General features: G+C 42.9%; 1 protein-coding gene across 4 annotated transcripts in view; it reads right to left on the bottom strand.

Moving 5' to 3' along the window:
* The window catches only part of GBE1 (1,4-alpha-glucan branching enzyme 1), a 264,165-nt gene that overhangs the window by 213,270 nt on the left and 27,025 nt on the right, over nucleotides 1-23,870 (bottom strand). Inside the window, exon 1 of one of the 4 annotated variants that reach the window (XM_075909691.1) lies at nucleotides 6,249-6,391. The exons of the other annotated variants lie outside the window; for them this stretch is intronic. Coding sequence (XP_075765806.1) covers nucleotides 6,249-6,295 — 47 coding nt within the window. The 5' untranslated portion in view covers nucleotides 6,296-6,391. Of the gene's footprint in view, nucleotides 1-6,248; nucleotides 6,392-23,870 lie in introns of those variants that run through there. 4 annotated transcript variants of the gene reach the window in all.

Below are 23,870 nucleotides of genomic sequence, written 5' to 3'. Positions count from 1 at the left end.
TTAGTTAGAAGTCATCAAGTTATTTTATTTCTGGGTTTGCTGAACTCCTCTGTGTTGAGTCAATGTCACCCTCTCACTCCATACACAAACTATTTAAATGAATCACAGGGAAGCAGTTCTCCAGGTTTTTTAAAATCTACCTGTTGTCTAGTTTCTGTAATACCTAACTGGCAACTATATACTTTACCAAGTACATCATCTGTGTTTTTCTGGGCATTTATGTTCAGTGAGTTGGGCTGCCTACTCCGAGGTATACTTGGCACGTTGGCCACACCAGAAATGAAATGCAGATTTTCCCAAGTGCACCTGGACAGCAGCAGAATTGAAAGCCCTGGCCAGAGCAATCACAGCAGGGCACTGTGGAACCTCCCAGAGGCCAAGAACAACAACGTTCAGTGTTGCATCTGCACTACCCTAAAGTCAACAAATTTAGCATTAAGTCTTGTGAAAAGCAGGAGTAGAAGAAATTGACTATTAGTCCTTGAAGTCAATGGACTGGGCTTGATGCAGTGGACTCGTTTAGAAAAAAAATTACCTAATGCACCTCAGTTTGACAAACTTCCAGTGTAGACCAGGCCTGAGCTAGATACCCATTTGTTACCTAAGATGTCAAGCATTAAGACTCCTGCATTCTGTCCTGGCCCTACTAGTGACAGAAAGCATAGACAAGCAAAGAGATCTCTTTGCTTAAGTTACAGAAAGGCACTGAAGCCAAAATCTCTATCCCCCTGCTCCACCCTAACCCTCACTCCAACTCTGCCCACACCACACTTCTTCCTGCCCCCATTCTAGAGTGTTCCTACTCCTTCTCCCTCAACTTTCTAAACACTGTGAATCAGGTCTTTGTGCAGCTCAAAAAGCATTGGAAGGGCAGAAAAGTAGATGGGTGGGAGTGGGAGAGTTACCAGTGCATGAGAAATGCAGGGGGATGGGGACAGAGGGTGGAGCTTGGCATTTCATAGGCACTAACCCTGGAGCACACTGAGTCAGTGCCGATGGATCCATCCAATCTCTGCTTGCAGTCACCAACCTTCTGGTTAGTCTGCCAAATGAATTCAAGGTAATTGCCCGTCCTTGAGGGGAATGTGCTGAGGTTTGTAAGGGTCATGAAGTTCACAGACATACTGATGCAGTCAGTAGTGGTCCTGGGATTAGAACCCACAAACCTTAGCCTGTAATATGTACTGTCTGTCTGAGAAATTGTCACTCATGCACAGAGGATATCAGTTGTACAAGAAAGAAAGAAATGCATAAGAAATGCATAACCATTTCTCAGGCCTATCCTGCTGGAACACCTGGTATAACAGGTCAAAATTTGACCGATATTAAACATAGGGGAAAAAATAGGCACAATACCAATGTTGGAGCACAGCAACACAGGATGAGAGTGTATCCATCCACCCTTAGGTTTCAAAGGGGTTTAAAACAGCTAAAGCTGTTGAAGCTATTGACTTGCCATGTACTGCTGATGCTACTTTTTCATCATAGTATCAGTTCACCAATTTTACTAATTTGTGTCTAGCTTTACCTTTACTTTGCTGTATCTACTGCATCTGTATCAAAATAGCAACCTTCTTCCTTTTTAATCTCTGCGGCTACGTCTACACTGGCATGAATTTCCGGAAATGCTTAAAACAGAATAGTTTTCGTTATAAGTATTTCCGGAAAAGAGCATCTACACTGGCCACAGATGATTTTCCGGAAAAGCCCTTTTTCCGGAAAAGCATCTGTGGCCAATGTAGACACGCTTTTCCGGAAAAGAGCCCCGATCGTCATTTTCAGGATCGGGGCTTTTTTCTGGAAAAGTCTACTGAGCTGTCTACACTGGCCCTTTTCCGGAACAGTGTTCCGGAATAAGGACTTATGCCCGAGCGGGAGCAGAATAGATTTTCCGGAATAGCGGCTGATTTTGTACAGTAGAGCGCCGTTGCTTTTCCGGAAATTCAAGGGCCAGTGTAGACAGCGCGCAGCTTATTCCGGAAAAGCGGCTGATTTTCCGGAATAAGTGGCCCAGTGTAGACACAGCCTGCTTGTTCTTTCCTGATTTTACTGACCCTCCAAGTTCTATTCAATTCCACTTATGTTTTAGAATAGGTGAACTAACATTTGTGCAAGAGTGTAACATGTAAAGTGTACAGAAAAGATTAATGTTCAAATAGCTTGCTTTGGAAGCATCAAAGGTCAATGGCTAACTTTAACGCAGATCAGCCTGTCGCTTTGCTTTTGCAGTGGTTTAAAAATGGACATTTCACTCATTTTTGCAGTGATCCACAGATGACTATGGATGGATGAATATGTACTTTCCCTATCCCTTCTACCTGCACTATTGAGTAACATTTTAATAGGTAAATTCTTCACTTTTCCCTGTTTTGAGCTCTTCATTGGAATGCCATGGACTCTGTGGTGGTTTAACATTACACTTATACCCCCATTGTCACCAGCAGACAGCGCCAATCTGGAATGAAGTTAAAAGTTCAACATTTGTGTAATTAGGAATGGGTAGGTTTTAATTTACATCAATAATTTAGATATCCCTTATAGTTGTCAATTTCTAGTTTACAATTTGTCATTTTCAATTGTTTAAATGAAGTACAAGGCCTTTTGCGCTTTTCTGGAAAATAATGTTTAGGTGTTCAGTAAATCAGAATGGAAGCCATGCACCAAGCACAGGTAATTAGGTCAAATTTGCAAGTACAAGTTGGTCCTCCTCATCCAGCATCCTTGGAACCTGAGTGGTCCCAAACAAAGGGATTTGCTGGACCAGGGGCAGTCCCTCCCAACATGGCCCTGCTGTCCTCAGCTAGGGCTCCAGATCAGCCCCACAAGCGTCTGCCCAGTCGTGGCTCTCCAGGCTGCCTGCCACTGCCATCCCGCCTGAGCTCTGTGGCCAGGGCTCCAGCTGCTGACAGTCCCCCGCTACTGCCCAACTGCAGGGGGCAGAACTCCCTACAGCACTGCCTTCCTCTCCACGTCCACCTCCCTCCCCAACACAGAACTCCCCACTGAGTCACCAGCCATCCTCACTCCCTTCCTATCCCCCCACCCCCCAACACACCATCTGCCCCCTGGTTCAATCTCCCTATACCTGGGCTCTGTGGTCCAGGAACATCTGTGGTCCAGCAAAACCACAGATGTTGCCAGACCAGAGAGTCCCAGTTGAGGTACAACCTGTATGTAACAATTGTAAAATATTCTTCTCCAAATAGCATACTGCCTGCCTTGTAGTATCCCTATTAAATGAAATTATTCTACACTTCCCTCACTAATGGAATTAGATTTTTTTTCAAATCCTGATCAGAAACACTAGTCAATAAAGCATTTGAACTTCTGGATGTCAATAGTTACATTTACTGAGAAATACAACATATGCTTAATTAAGATTTGTTTGTACTTTACAAGATACTCTGTCCCTTAAGCCAAACACCTGAAATTAGTCTTCTACAGAGTCAGGACTACTAGAAGGGAAAAATGGGACAAATACCTAAATCATGTATAAAGTCAGAGGCATCTTAATTCCTATTTTCTACAGAAGAAAGATGCATGTTTTCTATACTATTTGTAACACATTACTTGCATAGCAGTTAATCTGCTTACCTCTAAAATAAATGTAATGTCTGTATTGTCCTCTATACACACACACACACACACACACACCCACCCACACCCACACCCACACCTATTCCTACTGTCACTTTAGCCTTCAAGCATTATTATGCCTTTCACCTTGAGTGGGTCTCAGACTTTCAATAGGTGCAGGTTCTCATAAGTAGAAATAGAGCAGGCCAACAAGAGACCGTGGCACGGCTAAGTGGAAGTTGTATTTTAATTATCTTTTTCTTATTTCCTTTAAAAATGAGGAAAATGCACTCTCCCCATCTCCAAACCAGTAACAAGTCTGCAGTAATAATGGAAGATACAAACTGCTTAAATTCACTGCATAAAGTTAGACAAATCAATTCATTTATACTATGGATAACTAATGAGCAATTTTTGTTTTGCTGTAACTCCATAGAGAATATCTGGATTCTTTTTTAAAAAGCATAAAAATGCAGTAACATGGAAGTCCCAGCATTTTTATTTCCACAAATATGATGAAAAGAATCTAGAGTATCCAGAAAGATTAAATAATAATTAGAAAGTTTTTCTTGACATTTCCAGTCAGCAGCTGCTAATTTTGGCAGAGATGTAACTACTAATAAGCAATTAAACCTAATAAGTAAGCAGTCTATTTTAATAATATTTCAGCACAACACAAACCATTGCTAACTTAATTCTTGCACAATGTTTCCTTAAATAGAGTAAATTTAAAACTATAACCCCTATTTTATTTTCTCATTAACATTTTATTATACTAATGACTGCACTGACAGCAATTTGGCAGGCAGTGCATCTTGCAAGGTTTTTTAGGTTGTCTAACATTCAAGTTGCCTAATATTTGACATACAGTTATCAGAACTAATAACAGAACTAAAAGGTGAAAGTGATCAGAAAAATAAAATCAGTGAAATGACCACTGAGGGAGATGGAAGGGAAATCTCTATTTCCATCTTTTTCTAATCAGACTTCAGTATTTGAGAGAAGAGTTTAAAATATTATTTAAAAATTTATCCTCCCCTAATATCCATTTCTTTTAACCAGAAGCGAAAAGAACTACTTACTGAGGCTATGTCTACACAGCAGCATTATTCTGGAATAACTGGCGTTATTCTGAAACAACACTGTCCGTATCCACACAGCAAGCAGTTATTTTGACAACGTCAAGCATGTCGAGCTAGAGGACTTCTTACTCTGACTCCTGTAGCCTTCATTGAATGAGGAATAAGGTAAGTCAGAGGAAGAGTGCTCTCAGACTTCCTGCAGACAGCGCCAAAAGCCAAAATAAATTATTTCGATTTGAGCTATGAAATCAATGAAGCTCTAAAGCACCAATCCTGCAAAAATACATGCATGCACATTTAACGTATAAACACCCTTGTTCATTTAAAGACAGCTACTTACCTTTGTAAACCTTTGCAGGATCAGGGCATAAGAAGCATCTCTAATGATTTGAAATGAAGTTTTTCATTATCAAGTACTGCATTTGGAAAGGGCAACTGCACATGGTAAAATAGTGCTGGAATCCAATTCAAGAAAGCTATTCCATATTTATTTTTGACGATAATCAGTAGTGAGATGGCATTTTTTGTTTACATCAGTCAAAAATAGGAGTTTAAGCTTTTATTTTATATACTTCTCTCGAACAGACTGACTCAATTTAACTAAGTAACATTTTCTGTTTAGTCCATTGTTGTTTGTAAGAAAATGCCTTTATACATTTTAAGTTCAAGAGCAGCTATTTCACTAAACGCTCATTATCTCAAGATACATCTGCTTAACAGTTACTAAATTGTACACAGATTGCATATTGAAACAGGGTGGGTTTTTTTTGTTTTGTTTTGCTATAAACATTCTCTTCTCTTTACCTCTTCAGTAATTATCATGGCAGGGGTTTGGATTTTGTTTGTTTTAAATAAACATAACTACAGAGAAACCACATCATATTTGGGCAGAAAATGGTAGAAAATGTAAAACGCTTTCTTTCTAGAAATCGGTAGACTAAGACTGTTAGCTCACATTTGATATTACACAAGAGAAAATAAACTGAAAGGTCATCTCAACAGTTACAGCGTTGCCCTTTTCCAAGGTAATCAGCAGAGCATGTAGCAAAGACGTGAACAGAAGCGTGACTGCAAAGACAGTAGCTGATAAAGAGGCATACTGCCAAAAGTACATGGGACAAAATACTACACTTCCAATGCCAATTGAGGAGTGTGGCCAATTGAGGAGTGTGGTATTGGTAATTCTGATTTATTACTTTAATTTGAAATTGTGTTCATGTTAAACATTCAAGTTTTCATATTGCCAAAGAGACACCATAATGTTAATATTAAACATTCATCATATACTTAGGTAAACTGAAAGACCAATATAGTTATTAATTTGTTTGCAATGTTGAGACAATATAGTTATTAAAATTAATTTATCTAGTTTACTGTGCATGTTTACTGTAACTATACAAGCTTCTTTTGGAATTCAATAGGGTTTAAATTAAGGACTAGATTGCAAACCTTCTTCATATTAAGGTAAGCAGCTTAGTCTCCTCCCTGCAAGGAACACTTATTGCTGGAATCATCCATGCACAGACTTATATTAAAATAAGCTTTAAAAACAAAAGTAATTCAGAATCAACTCTTGAAAGTTTTATTTACCTGAAGTATTTTAATGGAGCTGTAAGTAATAACATATCAATTCCCATTTGAGTCCACTGTCAACTGTTTGTAAAGGACTTAGTTTGTATTAATAGACATCCAGGTTGAGTCTGTGAAAAAAATTGCCTCAACAAGTCCCACAGCAACAAAACTGACAGCTACAAAGTCCAAATCAAAACTCAGGCTAAAATAATGCTGCACTCAGACTTCGGAAAGAAACAGGGATAATGTTTATCACTTCTGAAAAGCTTCACTGGATGGTAAGTCCTACTATTCCATAATGCCCGAGGATTTATTTTACACACTGACCAGGCTAAAGAACCCAAATATCAAGGGAATGTCAATGGACATTATTTATAAAACTTTCAAAACATTTTGGTATGATGCAGCATACCCTTACAGATTGTCAAGAATCAAAGTTCTACACATAGTGACCTTCATCCACAGCAGTTTATTTCTACTGCATTTAATTTTCATAGCACCATTTAAAGAGTGTGTTCTTTAAATTGCATTTATTTCACAGCAGTGAACATAAGAAACCATCTGTTTCTTCTCAAATTTGGACTCCAAGTGTGCTGTATCAGTTTGGCTTCAGTTTTCTTGTTAATTCTGCAAGTAATTGTTATTAGCTTAAAGTGTCACAATAATATGCTGAATAAGATTCATGTTTCTACATCAATTCTAATCAAAATAAGAACACAAAAATCTTAATCCCCTACCAAAAGAGAGGAAGGGAGGAGAAAGCTTCATCCTAGAACATCAGAATTTCTTTCCTTGCCAACTTCTCCCAAATCAACAGGATTTTGACTGGTTACATTAACCATGCATCCACCTTTTGAAGGACATATTACCCAAACTTATTCCACTGTTCAGCAAAACACTATTGCTGAAGAGAGAACTGAAGCAGCAACAGCTGCAAAACTCACTATTAATTTCCAGTATAAGCCTACTTCATTTCCTCTAGAATTCACCAAAACACTACCTGGTCTTTGAAAATAGCTAGTACCAGTTAGAAAAACATGTAAGAAACCCTGTTGTGATAAAATGTCTGTCCACTGAGAATGGGGACATTTCTTCCCAATGTCTCTCCATCTGTAGTTAGATTTCTCCCTAAAACATCAGCATTGATATCCCCAATGCTTTTTCATTGACCAAGGCAACTATGGATATTCATTATTCCTACAAAACAAATCCTTTAAAGTTATGGATGTTAAATTGCGGTTATCTGGCTAATTGTCAATAAGGACCGTAGCTCCAGGAGTCGGCTCGAGCAGTCCGGATTTGTGCTGGCTCCAGGAGCCATCCACGTTGTGACTGCACATTTTAAATGTAATAAGAGCCACCTGGGCTCACACTGAGTCCAGCAGCCTCCATTCACGATGACCAGGGCTGGCCATGGATAGGGGAGGCTGCTGGAGCAGCACCAGCACATGGCCAGCTTGGGCTGCTGCCAACAGAGACTGCTTGGTGGTAGCAGCCCATCCGGGGGGCGGAGGGGCCAGCTCCCTGCTAGCATTCCCTCAGATAGGGAAGGTACGATGAAGCAGCCCCTATTCCCCCCTCTGCCTCCAATAGAGACAGTGGAGGGAGCGGGGGGGGGAGGGAGAAAGGGTGGCACCACAAAGATGGTCTAGGGGGTAGGGGCATTTTAAGCCAGCTCCCCCCAGCACTGGATCTTGTTCGCCCTCCCGGGAGGGGGGAGAGGAAGAGGAGGAGGAAAAGCAAGTAGTCGATACTCCAGGGCTGTGTCTACACTGCACCTCTTTTCTGGAAAAGGGATGCAGATTAGACACTTCGGAATTGCAAATCTGCGGGGGATTTAAATATCCCCCACGGAATTTGCATTTACATGGCTGCCGCTTTTTTCCGGCTTATCCCCAAGCCGGAAAAAAGCGGCAGCCATGTAAATGCAAATGCCGCGGGAGATATTTAAATCCCCCGGGGATTTGCAATTCCGACTCGTCTCATTAGCATCCCTTTTCCGGAAAGGGATGCCAGTGTAGACGTAGCCCAGCTGACTACTTGCTAACATTCCTAATTTAACTCCTACTCAACTCAACATAATTTACATTGTAACAATGAGTTCCAAAGGTTTATTAAAAGTGATAGACAAATATTTCATTTTATGGGCTTTAAATTTGTTACCCTTCATTTTAATTGAATTCCCCCTTGTTCTTGTATTACAGGGAAGAATAAATAGCATCCAATTTACTTTCTTTATACCATTCATTCATTATATCTAATCACATTATGTTAACCTGATTGCAAATAATCCAAATTTCCACTGATCCTATGGATTTTTTTTCAAGGATCTAACTATTTGTCACATGCTTCTAGATCAGTGGTTCTCAATTTTTGTGGCCTGCAATTTGGCATACAGCAGGTGATTGGACCACAATACCTGGAATGAAAATTCTACGAAACTGCAACTGTGGCTCTGGAAGGAGCAGAACCATTTTTTGCTGGTTGCTACTTGTTGCAAATAGGTCCATATCAGGATGACCCCAACTTTGGAAGATGGAGAAGGCAATATTTGCTGCAAGGGATTACTCATGGGTATTGAATGAGCAGCTGAGATGGTCCGGTAGGCTGTTTTACAGCTCTGGCAAGCATGAGGCGTACAGGTCAGTGTAGTGACTATACAAAAGTCCCTGAGGCAAAAGGCTTCTAGGCATAGGTGAGAGGAGCAAGCATCACCTTTTTGTTTATATAAAAGATTGCTACAGTGTTATTTCAGTACAGGCAGTCCCCGGGTTATGTACAAGATAGGGACTGTAGGTTTGTTCTTAAGTTGAATTTGTATGGAAGTCGGAACTGGCATCCAGATTCAGCCGCTGTTGAAACTGACCAGCAGCGGCTGAATCGGACACGCCTGGGGCAGAGCAGCTGGGGTGCTGCTGGGTTAGTCCCGCAGTGCCGCTCCTTGGCACTACTGGACAAACCCAGCAGCACCCCAGCTGCTCTTCCCCAGGTGTTCCAAAGTCAGCCGCTGCTGAAACTGATCAGCGGCTGATTCCAGGAAGCCCGGGGCAGAGCAGCTCTGCCTCAGGCTTCCTGTAGTCAGCCACTGATTAGTTTCAGCAGCAGCTGACTTGGGGACGCCTGGGGCAGAGCAGCTGGGGTGCTGCTGGGTTGGTCCAGTAGCGCCGCACCTCGGCGCTGTGGGACCAACCCTGCAGCCCCCCAGCTGCTCTACCCCAGGCGTCAGCGAGAAAAGCCTGGTCTGCTGGGGGGTGGGGGGGGCGCACTAGCCCAAGCTTCCAGTTTTTAGGCCTTCTGCAAGGCAATCTGTTGAAGAGTTGAGTGCCTTGAAGTCCTGGATCCTGAGCTATTAACGTCTCAGGCTCTGGTGCAGCTCATCTGATAAGCTGCTGGAGAAAAGGGGCTCCCAACTCCCCATGAACTGTTCAGTCAGTCAACTGAGAAGACTGGCTCTCCGGTAGACAGGACTAGTGTCTAAAAATACAGTTTTCCAAGTTGACATAACACTTCAATGGAGGCAGCCACAAAAAGACTAGATCTAAAAGCTATGAACACCAGCAGAACACATTTCATTAAACATGTGTTAAAGAGACATGGAGGGTTTTCTAGCTTTAATTCATTGTTTGCATGTTAAGTAATCAGACACAGACAGGCAAAAGTGTTTCACAGGATGACTATTTGGGCTAAAGCAGCTACACATTAACATGAAATGACAATTAACTTGCTCTTTTTGATGCTGTCATTATACAGTAAATTGGACGTCCCTGGTCCTGCACCCTCCAGACCAGAGTGGTCCTGAACCATAGAGTTTGCTGGACCAGGCGAGATCAAGACTCCCTACCTAGCTGTGGGCTCTGCCCCTGACACTGCCTCCAGCCCTCCACTGTGCTAAGACTGGCTGAGGCTGTGCTCCCAATGGCACCGCATCCCCAATAGCACTGGGCCAAGCTCCATAGCCAGCTGCCAGGCCCCGCTGACTCCAGCCCTGATCAGTGAGACTCTCTTGGCAGCCAGTCTTAGCCAGGACTGCACTCCCCACCCAATTAGACTTAGCTAGTATGTTTTGTTGAATTTTGACCAGTAACTTACTTTGATCTGTCTTACTTGTAACCACTTAAAGCCTACCTTTTATACTTAATAAAATAAAAATCACTGTCTATTAATAATGGTTACTGAGGTGGGCAGCTGTGCATCTCTCCCTTTCATTGATGAAGAACACGAATATTGTATGAGCTTGTGCTGTATAACACTGGATATAGATTAAGACATGTATATGGGGTTCTGATCTCATTGGGGCTGCACACCTGCTGCAGCACATCCCTTTGACTGAGCCATCCCAGAGCTGAGCCGATCTCAAGGTCTGTATTACTCTTCTGTGGCCTGTGATATCAACTCTGTGCCAATACTGGAGAATACCTAAGGGTCTGCTTCAGTAGGACAGGGTGGTGGGATGCTCCAGAGGACAGGTAGGCAGGCTCTGTGGTATTTCAGCAGTCAGTCACAGTCTGAAGGGGAGCGATGTGACCGAACCTATCACAGGTTGCTTCACTGATGTAAGTACAAAAGCGAGTATTTCATTCACGAAGTCTTTTGAATTTATGTGAAGTTGCTGCAGTGTTTCCACAACAACCAGGAGGCTTACAGCAGACTTTCGTTCCAACTTGCTATTGAGCGCACGGGGCCTTCATCTTGCTTCTTCCTCTCCATTACTTTGTTCCTAATTAAGACTCTGGAGGGAACTTTTTATCAACACATGGTGGGCTAATGAAGAGCCATGAAGTGCTACATTTCTATGCAGAAGTGTAAGATTTGTGATCAACTTTAGGATCCTAAGCTCCCCAGAGGACATGAAATGTAGATTTGCACACTTCAAATAGAATATATACTGTAGATTACAACGTATCTGAACAGTACACAACTAATGAATACTTACTGGGGAAATCATTAGCAGCTGAAAAATTGTTCTTGAGGCTGGAGAATGAATGTGACTGATACAACCAATTTAAGCAATTAAGTATCCAACTGGAATACCACCACCAAAAGACATCTGCAAAAACCTCAAGCACAAGAGGTACTTATCTAATAGATATCAAAGAAATGCAAGAGGAAAAACTAGAATACAAAGTTACTATGTCTGTATACATCAGCCAGCAATAATTTGGAAGACAATCAAGATTGAGACAATTTAAGCCACGAGCCACAGGTTGGCCACCCCTGCCTTACAGGAAGATTGTAGATATAGCTTCTGCCCTGGTAGAACTTGCCTGGGGCTGACTAACAAGAGGTTTGTGACAGTATGTAGCACTGCTTGATACAGGAGACTAAAATGGTAAATATGCATTGTGACAAAAGTGTGCTGCCCTTACAATGTTCTGCTGATGCAACAGAGAGATGCTGTGAATTACTCAAGGGTTTTGCGTGGTCAATATAGAAAGAGAGCCCTACTGACATATAAAGCATGGAGGAGCCCTTCCTGTGTGAATGAGTGCAGTTTTGAGTAGAACGTAGGTAGTATAATTGGCTCACTTCTTCACAGATGAAGTCTGAGCACCATTGTGAGAATCTTGTCCATTTATTTAGGTAAGTTGTCCGTGTGGTAGTGTATCTACTATGCAAGAGAATATCTTTACAGAGCACTTAGTCCTGAAACCATCTAGGATCCAGGCTGTTAGATGTAGTGTTTGGGGATGGGGGTGTAGTAGGATCCCTCATTCCGGGTCAGTAGATCTGGTCAGCAGGGCAGCGGATGGGGGGGAGGGTTAAGAGACATCTGAGAGAGATAGGGAAACCACGTCTGCCGGGACCAGGAAGAAGCTATGAGAATTACTTGGGCCTGATACGTTTTGATCTTGTCAATAACTCTTAGGAAAGGTGGAATTGGGGGTTGAAGGGAGGTGTAAAACAGACGAACCTTCTAAGTCAGACCTGGGCAAAATACAGCCCGCAGGCCAGATCCACCTTGACAAGACACCGGATCCGGCCCACAGAGGCAGCGGGAATCCCCAGGCAGACTCCCCAGCTTGCCCCACAGCCCCTTGAGCCATGCAGAAAAGCAACTGCAGGGCTTTGCTTCTGTTTTGAAACTGGAAGGGAGGGGGGGAAGTTTTAGGAGCTGCCCTGCCCCCAGCACTTTCCCATTGGCCGGTTTCTGACAGAAACCAGCCAATGGGAGCTGCTTGCTAGAATAACAGGAAGCTAAGAAGAATCACGCTCCCTCTCCTGGACTCAGTCATGAAGCACGTAGCCAGGCAGGCTGCCTGGCTGGGAAACATTTGAAGCTCTGCAGGCAGGCAAGTTTGGCAGCTGACAAGTCTCTTGGCCAGTCTGCTTCTGGCACCCCAGCCCTTTCCTGTCCCAACTCTCTGCCCCTCCCCACTCAACATACACAAACCCTCGGTCCTCCTCTTACACCCATACCCAGGGCTCGACAATTAAGGCAATTTACTCGCCCGTGGTGAGTAGATTTTTAACCCAGCGCGGCCGCGCAGCATGGTCAGAGCATGTGCAGCACTGTCTGCACCTGTGCAGCATGAGGTTCTGCACGGCTGGTAAGCAGGGCTCACCGCCGCTTGGCGAGCCCTGACCATACTCCTCCCATATCTGGCTCCCCAATCTCCTGCCCCAGATCATAAGCCCCTTCTACCCTAGGTCACATTACAAACCCCTGCACTCCAGTCCCCGGCCCTAGGTCACAACTGCCTTCTTCATCCTCATCTCCCTCCCAGACTCCAGTCTCCCTCCTGCATCCCAGTCCTTTACCACAAGCTCCCTTCTGCACCCAGCCTCCATTCCAGACACTGCATCTCCATGAATATTATGCAAGAGTGCAGCTTTCAACCACTTTCAAAAAATCTTGGAGTGGCTCCCATCAAAAATTATTGCCCATCCCTGTTCTAAGGTATCAGGAATGCGTTGCCTAGAAAACCGTGTCGTAGACCCAGTCTAGAACAATATTTTGGATATTTGGTATTGGTGCGAGAGGTAGAGAGATCGAAGCTGGGGGTATCCACAGATTGAAATATGGTTGTAAGTAAGCACTGATCTATTTCCCACTTGTGATTTATGTTGAAAATTCTGCATAGAGTGCAGAATTGTTGACTTCTGGTAGGTATGACACCATCAGGGTTATGCTATTGGCAATGCACCAATTCCAGAGACCAATTGCTTCTATGCATAATGAACAAGATCAAGCTCTGCCTTCGTGGTTGATGTAGATGTTATGTTGTCTGGCAGAATCCTAACAGTAGAATTAGCTATGCGTGATCACAAATGTTCACAGGTATTGGCAACAGTGCGGAGCTCTAGAAGATATATGTGCAGAGATGTTTCATAGTTGGATCATCAACCTTGCATAAGGAGCCCATCTATGTGGGTTTCCATGATCGCGTGGGGAGTGTGGATTGTGATCTGGACCAATGGTTGCTTGCACTGAAATGCCAACAGGTTGGTTGGGACAGTCCACCATTTGAGGGAATCTGTAACATTTGGAGGAGGGGGGAAAGCTTGTTTATAAACAGGATGCTTTAAAGGGGCATAGACTGGCACTAGCCAGCGCTGGAGGCAGCGGAGGTACAAGTGCATTATATATGTTGTGGTGGCCATGTGGCCCATCAGTTGTAGACATGACAAAGTTGTCATGAAAGGACTTGCAGTGATTATAGCAACCAAATCCTATATAGTGCGGAATCTGCACTATAGGCAGGTATGGGGGTCAGCTCTGAGGGAACTGAGGCAAGCATCTATGAACTCTAAAGACTCAACAGGTTGGATAAAGGACTTTTGGTCATTGATAATGAGATGCAGGGATTCAAACAAGACTCTGATGGTTGATATCATATACAGGGTTTCTACTTGGGAGGACTCCGTTATAAGGCACTCATCGAGATAGAGGAAGATAATAAATCTGTTGACATAGGTATGCAGCTACAACAACCAGGGTCTTGGAAAATGCCCTGAGGATAGGCTGAAAGTTAGGACTCAGTAATGAAAATGTTGATGCTATCTATGAAAATATGGAGGAAGCATCTGTGGTATGGATGGATCGTAACATGGAAATAGGCATCTTGTAGGTTGAGGGCTACAAATCAATCTCTTTTGTCTAAGGCCAGAATTATGGACACTAAAGTTACCATCTTGAACTGCTGTTTTCGTAGACATTTGTTGAGACATACATCTAGGATGGGAATTTCTCTGTGAGGAAATAGTTGGAGAAGAACACCTTGCCCCCTGAACTCATTGGGAACGCTCTCTATTGTGCCAATGGCTAGCAGCCAAAGGACCTCCTGTTTAAGGAGGTCCTTGTAAGAGGAGTCCCTGAAGAGAGGGATAGGGAAGGGGAGAAATTGGGGGGAGTGAAGTGAATGGGATGGAATAGCCAGCTACCACTATTTACAAGACCAAACAATCTGTGATGGCTGCCCAGCGATGGTAAAATGGGCGCACATGATGGTGAAATATAGTATATTGATGAAGATGGTAGTGGGAGAGATCACGCAGACCCTCGACCTATGTCTCAAATCTGCTGTTTGGTGAACTGGGAGATGGAGCAGCAGTTGTTGTTTTGCCGCTTTCTCTGAGGGTGAAGCTTGAGACGAGGCTGGTCATAGGGGCTGTGTTGGATTCTCCAGTATTCTCATGCTGCTGTTGGTATGGCACGAATTGCCTTCTGTAGGGTAGAGCGTACATCCCTAGAGTTTGGATTCTTGTTTGAGAATCCTTACTAGAGTGAAGGACCTCATCAGCTTTTGCAGCAAGAAGTTTCTCTTTATCAAGGGGAAGGTCCTCCTCTACCTTACCATGAAGTGCTTTAGGGACTCGTGCCAATTGCAGCTAGGATGCTCTTTGCATAACGACAGAAATTGCAGTGGCTCATGCCACAGTATCTGCCACGTCTAGGCCCATCTGTAAGGCTGAACGTGCCAAGGAATATCCCTCCTGAACAACTGACTTGAGCACCAGTCTTTTGTTATCAGGTAGATGCTCCATCAGGTCGGTTAACCTGGAGTAGTTATCGAAGTTGTGAAGTAGAAGGGTAGAGGGTGAATAGACTTTTTTCCCTCAAAGATCTAAACATTTATCTTGGGGCATATTACGGTATTGAGGAAACTTTGACCTTTGTTGGGTGGCACTGATCACCAGTTATGTGTGGGTAAACAGAAAGTCCAGACTTTTGGGGGGACAAAATACTTTTTATCCACACATTCATCAGTGGGAGGGGCAGACCCAGGCATTTGCCAGATATTGTCTGCCGCCTCCATAATTTCCTTGTTTATACGGAATGCAATCTTTGCTCTCCAAGTGGGTTGAAAGTTTTTGAGGAGGCAGTGCTGCTTTTGTGGAGCTCCATGAGTTGTACCAGTGGTCTTGTAGCCACATCCTTGAAGCAGTCATCCCGGAAGAACTGTTCACCGGGAAATGACAAGGACAGATCAGTGGATGAGGTGTTTGGATGAGGGAGGGGAGTCATCCTCTGTTTTTACCCCTCGTCAGTGTCCCGCTGATCCACAGTGACTTGTATGCTCTGTATGCATTTGGGTGGCTTAGAAGATGGCATGCGTGGAGCACTGGAATACCCTGGATACAGATCTGTGATAGTAAACTGTCCAGGGTTTGTAGTATGGAGGTGGATATCGCCACTCCATCCATGGAGGATGGTGACCATAAGGACAGCTGTGCCTGTACGTGTCACAGCATGATCTTATTGGTGAGGAATGTCTAGAAGAAAAGACAATCCCACAGTCCTCCTCAAAGCCACTCCATGCCAATGGCATCTATGGACCTCCAAGAAATAACGCATCCCCCGAGATGAAGAGGGACGTGAAGGCAAAGTAAATCTAGTTTGTATGGTATGTGGTGCAGCACTGGGCGAGGAATCAGGTTGTGGGCATGTAGGAGATATATGTACTATAAAATATTTATTAATCTAGATGTGCTACTGAAGGCCATTAGTAGTACTCAAAGAATTTATTGGCCCAGTACTGAAGATAATCATCTGTGATTAGTCTTGTTTTTCTAGTAAGCCTGATCTACGGTGGGTCTTACAAAGACATGGGACCGTGACACCTGGCACTTGAATCCATCTTGAATTTTGTACTTCTCCACAAGGAGTGGGAGGAATTGAACACAGACTTCCCCCCCTGACAAAATTCTATTTGAGAAATCAGAAGTCTTCAGCTGGCTTCAACTCAAAAGGATACATGAAAATACCAGGGGGAAGAGGGGAAGGCGCGAAGAGGGTGAAAGGGGAGGAGAAAACTCTAAGGGCAGGGGTGGGGAAGGTTGAGAGGAGCTGCTGGACTCAGGTCAGAAACATCAACAGTATCATGAAACTACTTCACCTGAAATAAGTACCAGCATGAGAAATTATTATTTGTAACAACTTATCTTAGCGTATTATGCACGTTTTATTTTAGCTTAGTAACTTACTTTGATCTGTTTGTAATCACCTGCAATCACTTAAATCCTACTTTTAATACTTAACAAAAAAAGTGATTTTATTAAACTAATTATAAATAATCATTACCACAGGCTGGGGAGGGGGAGACAACAGCTATGCATCTGTCTCTTTCATTGATAAAAGGAGCTGATTTTATGAGCCTTCCTGTGGAACTGACATGAACAAGCACTCAAAAGTGATATTTCATGCCAAATCTCTCTAGGCCTTTTGATGAACCGCAATTATTTTGTCACTACAATAACTCTTGTGAGCAGTAATATTACAGGTTGCAATCACTACCTGCTTGCTCCAACTATCTTATTATTGCCCTAATTGTTCTTTATAAAAAGATTTTTCCCTTAATGCTCTGAAGACAGCTAGAACAAGGTAACAAAGAATATTTTGAAGCAGCTATCTTCCACATGCAGCTTGCAATTTATGTGCCTTAATCATATCCCCATTAGTCTCTTTTCAGAAAAGCGACAACTAGTTTTTAATCACTATTTCTAGAGAGGCATTAAGACTCCACACTCTTCAGATTCTTTCCACAGACATAATTTAAATATTTGCTTTGGTTCCCAATGCACATATAGACATATAGCACAAAAATGTACAGACTACTGAATAATTCTCACTTTTTTCATACTGATGTGGGGAGAAGGTTCAATCACTATATTTATCTGAAAAGGTTCCCACTAAAGTCATCACAGTCATTTGAGCAATAGTCATGCATGACTATGACTCAGAGATACTATGGTCTCTTACAACACAAATTGCTAGCAACATCGCTCTGTGTTTTATTCATTGAAGAGGTCATCATTAAAGTTAGCTGAATAGATTTAAAAAAAAAACCCACACACATTCCAAGAAAATTTCAGTTCAGGCTGAACCAAATCCAAACATTCTGAGGGAGAAATTAACAAGTTTGTTTGAGCGAAGTAGAATCTGTTTGGCTCAAATGGAAACCTTTTGTTTCTGGGCATCCTAAAGGCTTGAGAGAAAAGCCTCTCATCTCCTCCCCACTATTTCTTACTGTTTTATATACCCCAGGCCTTAAGATACATAAGCTATTATGTATATGCCAACACATAGCTCATATCTTTGTAAGTATCGTAAAAAGTATCATCTTTTAGGTGCTGTAGAAAAATAGTCAACAGCAGCAGGAATGCCACTTTGATGAGTACTTTTGTAAGCCAATACATCTGGCTCTTCATAACTGTTTAGTACTTAATTTCCCTACTTGTTTGCTGGCTTTTACACTGTAGGTCATTTGATTCTGTGCTCCTTGATGAAGCACTGACTGGATACCTATCTTGCAAAATTTTTAATAAAAGGAACAATATAAAGGAATTTTTACAGTAGAACACAAAAAGGAATTTTCATCTTAAGGTAGCAAGAATTCAATAAAATGCTAAGAAAGGAAAGTTTAGAAGTAGGTACATTTTTACCCATCCCTCTCTGTACATTTCTATTTAGTTCTGATGTTGAACAAATAACTGCATCTATGTCACCAAACCCCATCCAAATGGATTTGTTTTTATAATAAGGGAAGATGCTGATTCTAGAAGCAGAATTGAATAAATTCAAATATTCCTAAAAAAAAGGTGTCAATTCCCTACTACCAACTATGGTGGAGAGAAATCTCTTCTAGATGTAGCTACTGAAGTATGAGATTTAGCTACCAGTGACTGAAAAATAAGTGCATACTAGTTGAATCATGATAGTCTGGCACTCTCTGGTCCAGCAACATCTGTGATCCAGCATGATTTTAGTGAGCTGGATCTCAACTTATCATGGGTGTGGCCAAGTTTCCTACGGTTCCATAAAGTTAGTTTACAGTTACCAGTCCTGGCTCTCAGCCTTCTGTGCTGTTTTTAGCTCTAATTTACCCTTAAAGGTCTTCTAAGAGCCCAATAAGCAGTGCAAGTGTTGGTAATTCTGCTAGACACTACTGACCATCCTTTTGGCAAATTCTCTGGTTTAGTACCACTCCAGTACTGAGGGTGCCAGACTAGAGAGGTTGAACCTGTATCAATATCACTTCTACTGATGAGAGCAAACATACAGTTACCAGGAGGGGATGTGGGGAGACACATTCATGCATATAATCTGGTTCAGCCATAGCTGGGATACTTGCTACTATGGATTACATGCATCTTTCTGATGCAAAGCACCTAGAGTCACATTTACCAATCCACAAAAATATACTGAAGGACAATCAACAGCATTTAGAAATTTGAGCCCTGACTACTGCATTCTCCAGTTATCAAGGAGAAGGCACTGGCAACAACAGCGCTAACTCCCAGATCTGTCCTTGAGGAAGATCATTTTCTCGCCATGCTTATTCCATTCCTGGTCGATCTAAAAAGGTTGTGCAAAATTGGGGAGTGTTTTTTATTTGTTTGTTATTTTTAAAGCATGTAGACATTTACTAGGAACTGGACTAAACCCACCAATTTGTTTTACACATTGGACAGCCAAGCAGTGGTAGTAAATTAGTCAATTAACTAGAACTCAATTTGAATTCATGACCCAGAAGTGGTGGTTCATTATCCCTTAATGCAGGAAAGTCCAATATCAGCCCATCTGAAATATTTATGCTTCCCTGTGGAGATATATGGACCTTCAGAATCCAAGACTAAGAAAAGCTTTTAACCTTTATGGTTGCAAAGCCAGCTAAGCACTACAACACTGGCATGATTTTCCAAAAATGCTTTTAACGGTAAACTTCTCCGTTAAAAGCGTTTTCAGAAAAGTGCGTCTAGATTGGCAGGATGCTTTTCCGCAAAAGCACTTTTTGCAGAAAAATGTCCATTGCCAATCTAGACGCAGTTTTCCGCAAAAAAGCCTTGATCGCCATTTTTGCGATCGGGGCTTTTTTGCGGCAAACAGTACTGTGCTGTCTACACTGGCCCTTTTGCGCAAAAGTCTTTTGGAAAAAGACTTTTGCCCGAACGGGAGCAGCATAATATTTCCGGAAAAGCACTGACGATCTTACATGAGATCATCAGTGCTTTTCCGGAAATTCAAGGGGCCAGCGTAGACAGCTGGCAAGTTTTTCCGCAAAAGCAGATGATTTTGCAGAAAAACTTGCCAGTCTAGACACAGCCTGTAAGTGCAGACAAGTCCTAAGATAAGATGTCACTCTCCTAGCAAGTTTACAGAATATATGATTTACTAACACAGAGAAACATTACTTACATACTGTAATTACTTTTTAAAAAGTTCCTGAATGTCCACATACGAAGGTGAAATATATTCCATAGGAAAAGGACTTACAGTAAATTTCAAACATAAGAATGTTGATTGTGTAAAATAAGGCACAAGTTATACTTGTAAAACAGTAACAGCAACATTTTTCTTTTGGAGGCAATGAGGGAGGGAGCTTCTCCTCCCTCTCCTAATACCCTTTCAAATAAAGGGTGCCCTTAAAGAAGCAAAAACTATTTACTTTTGATGACATTGTGGGATAACAGTTGGTAAGTTGTTGACTAACGATAACTGTAGGTCATGAATTTCAGAAGCTTATCTCAGAAATACATAAAGCCCAGTCTGCTTTTTCATTACTCCTATGCAGTTTCAGGTGATGGTTCCAGCAACATCTTAGCTGCAGAAATGTGAAGGCAGAATTTGGTCTTCCCGCTAATAGGTTAATCCCCCAGTCTTAAAACATTTGCCACTATGTATCTTATTAAATAAAAATAAGCCATTTATATTGAAAGTATGAATGTCTACATCTATTTCAAGCTCAAACAAAAAAAGTCTCAATTTAGTACTCCTGTAACTGAGTAATAAAAGCTTAAGTGGTCATTAAGATTGTAAAAGAAATAATTTATAGTATAAATTATCTAGTGATCATCCTTTGTGTGTGGCCAGAGGAAGCATTTTGTACATAAGAGATTCAACCAAAAGAAATTAATAAAACTCTTCTGCACATGACTGTTCAAATGATTGTTCAACTCCCAGAACTATGCAGATCTTTTTGAAAAGCTAGATCTACACTACAAACTGTGGCTGAGATGAGGAGATTTGCAACAAACTTAAGTGGGGACTCAACAGAAGTCCCTGGTATATATGTAGTTATACTAGCAAAGTTGCTACACTAGTGTGGCACCCTTGGGACCTGACCGGTCCCAAACCAGAGAATTTGCCAGGAGGTCAGTACTGTCTAGTAGCATTTACCAACTTTTCTACTGCATACTGGGCTCTTAGACATTTAAGTGACTGAACAAACTTTATGGGACCGTAGGAAATTTGGCCATACTCATGGTAAGTGGTCATATGGCTAACTAAAATCATGCTGGACCATGGATGTTGCCGGACCACAGAAGTTCAACCTACTGACAAAATTCTACTTAAGTATGTGTGTTTTATATTATGTGATATTTGTGAAGCAAGAGTATTTGCCTCTCAGAGATTCCCTCTAACAAGGAAGCATTATCATCACTGCTTTAAGTTTCAAATGCAGTCATACTATACTTGGTCAGACACTAAAGGTGCAGCTACACAGCACCCTAAATGCAAAATAAGATACGTAATTTGCCAAGTTTCAAAATAATGCACTATTTCAAGCCATCCCTTATCCCTCGTGCAACAAGGTTCACTGGGATGGTGAAATAGCACACCCGTAACTTCAAAATATTTTTCAAAATATTGGACGTCTTGTGTAGACATGGGGTAGCTATTTTGGAATACCTGTGGTATCCCAAAATAGCTGTGCAGTGTAGATGTACCCTACGTCTGTGTCTCAGTATGCAGTTTCAAAGCCATGGAAACAAAAGGTTCCTCACAATCACAACTAGCATTTCAACCCCACCAATGCTAATATGCTGGTCCAAGAACAATGTTCCTCCTTGTACCAACAGTAAACATGACATATTCCTAGAGATGAGAGCATAGTGCACCTTCCTTCACCAGCCTACATCAGCATTGGAAAAGTTTTGTTGTTGCTCCACCAGAACCTTCATAGTCATAGAACTAGGATCTGCACCCCATTTACAGGGGTGGACTGGCCCAGCGGGATACCAGGAATTTCCTGGTGGGCCGTCGTCCGAATGAACCGCAATATCCACCATAAAGCTTTTAATACCATGGATTTTAATACCAGTCGATTGCGAGGCATTTGGGGGCTCCCTCTGATTTCCCCCCCCACACCTCCAACAAGCCCCACTACCTACCTCCAGCAACAATGGAGGTAGTGGCAGCTTCCTGCGGGGTAGACTGAAGTCCAGCAGCTGCACGCCACTTCCAGGGGTTCCAGAAGTGCAGTGGCTGCTCCCCTCCCCCAGGTCTGTGGTGGGACAGGGTGGGGCATGGCAGGAAGTCCCCAAAGGAGGCATGCGCCAGGGCTTTCCCTTCTTTGCATGGAGGGGGGGAAATCATCCGTAGAGGCGGCGCACACCAAGGCTTCCCTCCTCTGTGGTGGGGAGGAGAAAGAGGCAGATGCAGGAGACTCCCCGCCCCCAGTGTCACCCTGTCTCCTGCCCCAGCACCCACTAGTTCCATGTCCCCTGCTCCCACCAGCACAGTTGGGACCACATTAGTGAGGCTTGGATGGTTTTTGGAGGAGGGTTTTTTTTTTTTTGGCAACTCACTTGTGTGGCCCCAACTGACTTTTTTGTGAGTCAGTGACCCCTGATTCAAAACAGGTTTCCTGCCCTTCTCATAAATAAAGACAATGCAGAAACTTTACGTTTGACATAGTATTTTATTTAAAAATGAAGCCTGGCCAACAAACCGCCCATATATCCGGTCTCAAGCCAGTGAGGGTACGGCTAGACTGCAGGAGATTTTCTAGGATTCCAGAGGTATCCCAGAAAAATCTCTTCCACGTTCATGGATGCGTTTTGTTCTTCCACTTTTTTTACTGGAAGAACAAACATGCTCTTTCAGCAAGCCCCTGCATTCCTCGTTCCACGAGGAATAAGTGGCCTTCTGAAAGAAAGGTTTTTTCCTGAAATTTGGCTACTTTTCTCAGCCTCTCTCATATCCAATGTCTGGTTAATCTTATGGAAAACGAGATGTGTACAGTGTTTTAAGGCATTTTTCTGTCCTAAATAAGTGATACTTTGGCCACTGGATCACCACTGTCATTAATCCAGAGGAAAGAATTGCAAGGTCTAGATGTAAACCAAACCTGCAGCTTTAGCTACAGCCACTGCTGATACACAGGGAACCACAACCCAAAACCCATTAGTGGAAGAACTATGTTATTGCATCCAGAAGACAAGTGATACCTACAGACTTTGGAGGGCATGCACTAGATCAGGGTTTCCCAACCTATGGGTCAGGACCCAAATATGGGTCGCTATTACATTTCAAGGGTCACCAAGTGTCTCCCCAGGTGGCTCTGCTCCCTCTCCTTCTTCCACCACCACCCCACCACTGCCCGTTTTTGAATTGCCTTGGGGGTCACTAATTCTTCCTGAATTGTCAGAATGGGTCCCCATCTGGAAAAGGTTGGGAACTGCTGCACTAGATGAAACCAGAGGTGAGTTTGCCTAGTAAAAGTCTGTTACAAAATCTTTGTAATGTCACTAAGAAGCATAACACCACCACCATTCCACTTCCTACTAACTTTTATCGAAGAGCTGGCCAGGATACCAATCCAACTGCACCTGTTTGAGGGGAAATGGGTCAGGAGACATTTCTGACAAATTATGACCAAAGTTTTATTCGGCAGTAATAAGTGGACATAATTTGATGTGTATAGTTATTTCCATTTTAAATTAGAAACCATTCAGGCACATTAGTTACAGGCACAAAGCTCAACTTCCACTTTCATACCTATGGGTTCTTATTTAGGCAATAAAAAAAGTCATAGTAAGTCCAGGTCAGTTTCAGCAGCGGCTGACTTGGGGACACTTGGGGCAGAGCAGCTGGGGTGCTGCTGGGACCAACCGGAAGCGCCCCAGCTGCTCTGCCCCAGGCGTCAGCGAGAAAAGCCTGGTCTGGGGGGGGGGGGGGTGGACACTAGCTGCGCCCCCCCCCCCCCCCCAGAAGACCAGGGAGATGCGGAGCAAAGCCGCCGAGGACCCGGGCGGCGGGACCGCGGTGCGTCTGGGTGGTCCCACCGCCCGGGTCCTCCAGGGCGAGAAAAGCCCTGTTCGTAAGTACGGATCCGACATAAGTCGGATCCGCGTAACCAGGGGACTGCCTGTATATAGGGCACAGGGTTGAGGGAAGTGCAAGAGTGAGGGAGGAAT

Source organism: Pelodiscus sinensis, chromosome 1 (assembly GCF_049634645.1).
Source record: "Pelodiscus sinensis isolate JC-2024 chromosome 1, ASM4963464v1, whole genome shotgun sequence".
Lineage (NCBI taxonomy): Eukaryota > Metazoa > Chordata > Testudines > Trionychidae > Pelodiscus > Pelodiscus sinensis.
The sequence above is the reverse complement of the archived record's forward strand: the minus strand, read 5'-3'. Positions and strand labels throughout refer to the sequence as shown.